The 6,691-nt window shown below is 52.7% G+C and overlaps 1 protein-coding gene across 1 annotated transcript; it reads left to right on the top strand.

The window, feature by feature from the left end:
• Positions 1-2,728: 2,728 nt before the first annotated feature.
• POU4F1 (POU class 4 homeobox 1) lies at positions 2,729-6,172 on the top strand. Its single transcript, XM_059144218.1, has 2 exons — positions 2,729-2,957; positions 3,668-6,172. The coding sequence occupies exons 1-2, from the start codon at positions 2,835-2,837 to the stop codon at positions 4,808-4,810; spliced, it is 1,266 nt and encodes a 421-aa protein (XP_059000201.1). The 5' UTR covers positions 2,729-2,834; the 3' UTR covers positions 4,811-6,172.
• The last annotated feature ends 519 nt before the right edge of the window (positions 6,173-6,691 follow it).

Genomic DNA, 6,691 nt, shown 5'->3' on the forward strand with positions numbered 1-6,691 from the left:
TGCTCCCCATTAACCCTGGCTTGTTGAACTCTCTGGCTTTCACTCCTGGCCTTCCCCATCTGCCTTCTCTTCCTTCTACACACATGTGTTGTTCGATGGGGCGTTTTTACCCTGTGCCAAGCACTTTGCTAGGTACCGTTGTGGACACAGATGTGCACTAAAATGGGCTTCCAGTCCACTGGTTAGGGGGTGGGTTGGGAATTGAACCCACAGCCCTCATAGTTCTAGCCACAGGAAAAGCTGAGATATTCTGGAATGGGTTGTCAAAAAAAAAAAAAAAAAAAAAAAAAAAAAAAAAAAAAAAAAAAAAGTGTCCAAAGAAATGTGAACTGGAGGAGGAGAGTCTGGGCAGGCTTGTGAGCTCCTGCTCTCTGGTAGGGTGCCTGTTTTCTGGGTTTCCTCGTGCCCTCCCAGAGTCATAGGTAAGTCCATATGAGTTTCCAGTACTTGGCTGGCCTCGCTCTCTGGGGGTCCACTCAGAAGGAACCTGTGCTGCTTGTGGTTCTGCCTCCCATGCACCTTTCCACCCTTGGGCCAGCATTTCCCTGAGGTGCGGGCAGGATCTAGGCTCTTGCCCTCTGCAGGATCCTTCCTTTCCCTAGTGAAAGAGCTCAGGGAACGGCTGCCATGGGTATCAGGAAGGATTAGGTTAAGCCTGGACATCCAGGGCGACGACTACCTTAGGACTCACTCGCTCCCTCCAGCGATGTCCTGCTCCCCGTCCATTCCCCGTAGAGATAAGTTGCATTTAGCACTCCCAGGGGACCATGTAATGGATGGAAACGCGCGGCTCCTCTGGAACCAGCAAGTGAACATCTTTCTTTCTCCCTTCTCTGGCTGCAATAGGGGAGGAGGGTAGAGAGAAAAGAAAAGAAAGAAAGAAAAAGCCATGGTGACGCCTGTGGGCTTTTCTTGGAATTTGAGTATTGAGTGGGTATGCTAAATACGGACACGTTTATCTGAGGAAAAGATCCACACGAACACAAATTGAGGTTTTTAGAAATGAGATCTGCTCTTTGGTGGAAATAACAGACTTCTTTGGTGTGGGAGCGACCAGAAGATTATTTATCTGATCTCTGCCTCCCATAAGTAGCCCCTTGCCGCTCTCCAGCTCTCCCGCCACAGATGTGATAACATCTGGGCTGTTATTATCACCGGGGGCAAGCATTGTGTCTCCGGGGACTCGGCACCTGAACTGTGGTTCTCCCCAGAGGCACTTGATCTGCCTGCCACACAAGGGCCATATAACAGGTTGGCTAATTGATTCATTCTTCTTAGGTTTTGATTTCACAATCAGAGAATACATAAAAAATAAAGTCTGGACCAGAGCTTAGGTTTCTTTATTCCAGATTGGTTTGAATTAATATTTTAATCACACTTTCCTATACACTGGCTTGATCCTGTCTCCTATTCAAGATATATATATATATATATATATATACATGTGTGTATATATATATATTATACACACACACACACACACACGAAGCAAAGAGGCCAAAGCCAAGACGATGGAAGGGAAAAGAAAGTTCTCTTTTCAACATCTTAATTCTTTTTTCTCTGAAACGATTTTCTTTTCTCCCGGAGTTTCCAGCATAATGTGTGTGTGTGTGTGTGTGTGTGTGTGTGTGTACACGCTGAGGAGAGGAAAGGATCCCCACAACACCCTGTTAACTATTTTTCCTTTTGATTACTAGAAGCCTCAGATCACCCGGAGCTCGTTTGAAATGTGGGTTTGTACACGGTTAAAGGAGACAAACAATAAGAGAAATGCACAATTTCATTTCAACAGCAGTTCCTTAGTAGAAAGCACACGCTCCTTGTGGCTCCTAAGTGGCTGTCACTGTCGGTGCCTGACACAGTTATATTCACAACAACAACAACAACAACAAAGTATGCGGAGGAAATTAAATTATATGGAAATCAATAGCGTCTGACTGCTTCAAACAAATGTCTGTCACGGCGATTATTCTCCAGGAACCTATTTATAAACCTTGAAAGAAACAGGTTCTTGCAGCAAAAGACAGCATCTTCTGCGTTTCTGTGTTGTTATTTATACTGTATACAGAGGAATGCGCGGGCATAATTTAACATACAAATACCCAGCTGTATACATTATATAACAGCTTGTTAGACATCCCAGAGTGGAGGTGTGCCTAAGTAATGCGCATATATTCCGGGCTTGCGATGGGGTTGGGGGAGAGTTTGAGAGAGGGAAAGCACCAAAGGGGTTCTGAGCATCATGTCTTTCTCCCCATAAAAGGTGGGTACCCTGAGACAATAGCCAGCCCTTTTGATCTTTCCAGAGCCGCTGTGGGAAAGGTGAGGCGTGCATTGCGCATGCCCGGGTAGCTACAGGTGCATCACCTGCGCTGTCCTTGCTGGTGGTCACTATAAGAGTGGCTCCCAAGCGCCTGTCGCGGCCGGGCGAGCGCGCGCGCGCGCAGACGCACGGCGCCGCGGAGAGAGAGCGCGCGTCAGACAGACTCAGACAGCTGATGCCTGTCAGCGCGGCGGGGCCGGGAGCTCTCGCGAGAGCTCCCAGAACCGGCCGCGAGAAGTGGGGCTCAGGTGTAAGAGGAGTGCATCCCGTCGGCGCGCGGGGCTAGAGCTCTAGGAGAAGTGGGATCGCGAGGCCGGTGCGCGGCGCTCTGCACGGTCAAAGGGAGCGCCGGGCGGCAGCAGAGGAGCAGCAGCAGCCCCCGGCGCGGCCGCCGCCTCCGCGCAGCCAGCCGCCGCGGCTGCAGCCTCCGAAGGGAGGCTGGGGGAGCCGGCGTGCGCACTTTCCCGCAGACTTTCGGAGTGTTTGTGGATTTACATGCCAAGCCATCAAGATGATGTCTATGAACAGCAAGCAGCCTCACTTTGCCATGCATCCCACCCTCCCTGAGCACAAGTACCCGTCGCTGCACTCCAGCTCTGAGGCCATCCGGCGGGCCTGCCTGCCCACGCCGCCGGTAAGCGCCCCACGCCCGCGGCCCCGGCCCGCGCGCCTGCCCCCTCCCCGTCTCCGAGACACTGCATGTCGGGTGCTGCTGTGCTCCGGGTCCAGGTGCTGGGTTTTGCGGGCAGGGAGTTTTAGAGGAATCCCGCTGCGAGGCACGTTTTGTCCAGTGGCTCTTAATATCGTGTTCCCGTCGCCTCTGCCTCGTGTCGGGCGCCTGCGATCAGAGTGGGGAGCGCTGGGGCCATGACTCTCTACTTCCCTCCACTTTTTCTGTTAATTTCACGCCTCGGAAAGGCGGTCTCCGTGCGTGTTCGGGTGCGTGACACGGGTCCCGAGCTGCGAGTTACATTTCCATTTCTTCTTCTTTTCCCCTTCCTTTTTGGTCTCCCACGCCGGTTCCCGGAATGTGTTCTTGTGTCCCCCTCTCCCCTGAACCTGTCTCTCTCCCCACACTCACGTCCCTTCTCATCTGTCCCTCCCCCCGTCCTGTCCTCAATGTGCTCCCCATTCCGTCTTTCCCGGCCTCCACTGTCCCCACCCACGTTGTTGTTATTTTGGTTGCTTTGTGTTTGGTTTGCCCTTTGCTTGTGCTTTCCGGCTTGTGCGTGGTTTTGTTTTGTGTTTTTGCTTTTTTTCGTTTTGTGGTTTTTTTTTTTTTTTTTGGTTGTTTTTGTTTGTTTGTTTGTTTGTTTGTTTTGGTTTGGTTTGTGTCGCCTGCAGCTGCAGAGCAACCTCTTCGCCAGCCTAGACGAAACGCTGCTGGCACGGGCAGAGGCGCTGGCGGCTGTGGACATCGCCGTGTCCCAGGGCAAGAGCCACCCGTTCAAGCCAGACGCCACGTACCACACGATGAACAGCGTGCCATGCACGTCCACGTCCACCGTGCCGCTGGCGCACCACCACCACCACCACCATCACCACCAGGCGCTCGAGCCTGGCGACCTGCTGGACCACATTTCGTCACCCTCGCTCGCGCTCATGGCCGGCGCCGGCGGCGCGGGCGCGGCGGGCGGCGGCGGCGGCGCCCACGACGGCCCGGGGGGCGGCGGCGGCCCGGGGGGCGGCGGCGGCCCGGGCGGCGGCGGCCCCGGGGGCGGCGGCGGCGGCGGTGGCCCGGGGGGCGGCGGCGGCGGCCCGGGCGGCGGGCTGCTAGGCGGCTCGGCGCACCCGCATCCGCACATGCACGGCCTGGGCCACCTGTCGCACCCGGCGGCGGCGGCCGCCATGAACATGCCGTCGGGTCTGCCGCACCCCGGGCTGGTGGCGGCGGCGGCGCACCACGGCGCGGCGGCTGCGGCGGCGGCGGCGGCGGCGGGGCAGGTGGCGGCGGCCTCAGCGGCTGCGGCCGTGGTGGGCGCGGCGGGCCTGGCGTCCATCTGCGACTCGGACACGGACCCGCGCGAGCTCGAGGCGTTTGCCGAGCGTTTCAAGCAGAGGCGCATCAAGCTGGGCGTGACGCAGGCCGACGTGGGCTCGGCGCTGGCCAACCTCAAGATCCCGGGCGTGGGCTCGCTCAGCCAGAGCACCATCTGCAGGTTCGAGTCGCTCACGCTCTCGCACAACAACATGATCGCGCTCAAGCCCATCCTGCAGGCGTGGCTCGAGGAGGCCGAGGGCGCGCAGCGCGAGAAAATGAACAAGCCCGAGCTCTTCAACGGCGGCGAGAAGAAGCGCAAGCGGACTTCCATCGCAGCGCCGGAGAAGCGCTCCCTCGAGGCCTACTTCGCCGTACAACCCCGGCCCTCCTCCGAGAAGATCGCCGCCATTGCCGAGAAACTGGACCTCAAAAAGAACGTGGTGCGGGTGTGGTTTTGCAACCAGAGACAGAAGCAGAAGCGGATGAAATTCTCCGCCACTTACTGATGGGGAGTGGGAGGTGCAGGGCGGGGCAGAGCGGGGAGCTGAAGGGGGCTTTTCGGGGCCTTTCCCCGAGCCTGTTTTCCTCTAGATTTGGAGTGTCCGTTATCTTGCTTGCATTTGGGGAGTCCCTCCTAGCGCACTCTTCTCTACCCCCCTCTCTTGCTCTCCCTGCCCTTTCCCCTCTCCAGAAAAGAGGACTGCGGTGCTGGGTGTGGACGAGGGAGAGCTAGGCAGGAGAGAAAGAGGGAATATTTGGGCGAGCGGGAGTCAAGGGAAAGGAAAGCAGAGATTGGAGGAGGGGTTTTGAGGAGCAGATTGGTTCTGGGGGTTAGGGTGGGGGGAGACTCGGGAAGTCTAGGGAAATGGACTGTTTTTGACCAGAGACACTTGTCAAAATCTCCTGGGGACCAAGGGACTATGTACAAAAACAAACCTACCAACCACCAAAAACCAGACAAATAAAGACAAACTAAAACAAAACAACAAAAAGAAAAAAAAAAATGTTTTAGAAACTTAACTCTGGGGAACCAGGTTCTGCAGCTTCATTGCTCCCTAAGGAAGAGAGAAAAAGAGCACCACTATTATTACCACCCACCCCAACCCTACATACATAAACTGAGTTAAAATCCCAAACCAAACAAACCCGAAGGTGAAATTCTGGGTAGCAAAGCTAGTTGTTCTGTGTTTACTGCCCCCCTCCAAGTCTCACTTCCACCCCATCCGTGTCCTCTTTGATTTATTTTATCCATTCCAATGAGACTCCTATAGCTGCTCTCCATTGCCAGAAAGGGGGGGGGGGGCACAGCAAAGAGAGGGAGGCTATTCAGGAATCCCACATTTTCGGGTGACCTGGCCTATACTCCTGTGGTCTGGTCATGTCTGGTGGGGATGTTTAGGGAGAGAGAGACACACAATCTGAGCTGACTGAAAGGCAGAATTTAGGGTCTCCGAAATAAATATTTTATTCTAAGATAATAAAACAATTTAACAAGGTTTTTCCCCTTCCATTTTTGCTTATATCTAAGATCTAGAAAACAGATTATTTTGAACCCCCCCCCCCGTGCCCATAGAACTTGCTTGCCCTTTCATTTATTTTTCTGAGTGTGGTTTATTTTAAACTACCTACTGACTTTTCCCCCTATTGATTCAAATACACTGTTGGGGTGGAAGACACTAGGAAAGGTACTGTGCCCCATTTTCTCTCTAGAACAAGACCCATTTGCTCTTCTAGGTACCCTTTCTTTCTCTCTTGAAGACCACGAAATCATTCTGGAAATACTGGAAAGTTTCTGCTTTCAGTTGGAGCAGGACTTGGCTGGGACAAAAATCAGCTAAATCCCAGGAGAGAGGAAGACAGGTTTAAAGCCCTCCATTTGTTTCAAAGGGGTCTGCATGTAGGGGGGGAAGCAGAACAACTGTATTTTATTATTATTATTATTATTATTATTCAAAAGTAATTTATTGCTGGGGATAAATGTTGGGTAGCAAGAACTTTAATTTGCACTATCAGTCTCCCAAATAGAAAATCATGTATAGTATTTCATAGTAATAATCAAGGTACTCTCTGAACTGCTGATGGTTAAAAACAAAGACAAGACAGCTGAAGGTGGTTAGGTAAAATGCCTGCTTGGTGCATAAGATACTCTTTTGATCTCTTGTGGAGATGGTTTATCACCATCCTTTAATAAGAGGTAAAAAATTGAAAACAGAACAAATGAGAAAGGGAAAACTCTGCCATTTAACAAGACTGAAATCATGCATGATCTGAAAGGTGCAGAAAGAAACACAATTAGCTCTCACTCTGGTTAGGCATTATTTATTTAATTACGTTGTATATCATTGTTTGCAGCGCAAACATACTATGCATTTGAAACTGAGCACTAA

This window comes from Mustela lutreola, chromosome 13, assembly GCF_030435805.1.
Source record: "Mustela lutreola isolate mMusLut2 chromosome 13, mMusLut2.pri, whole genome shotgun sequence".
Lineage (NCBI taxonomy): Eukaryota > Metazoa > Chordata > Mammalia > Carnivora > Mustelidae > Mustela > Mustela lutreola.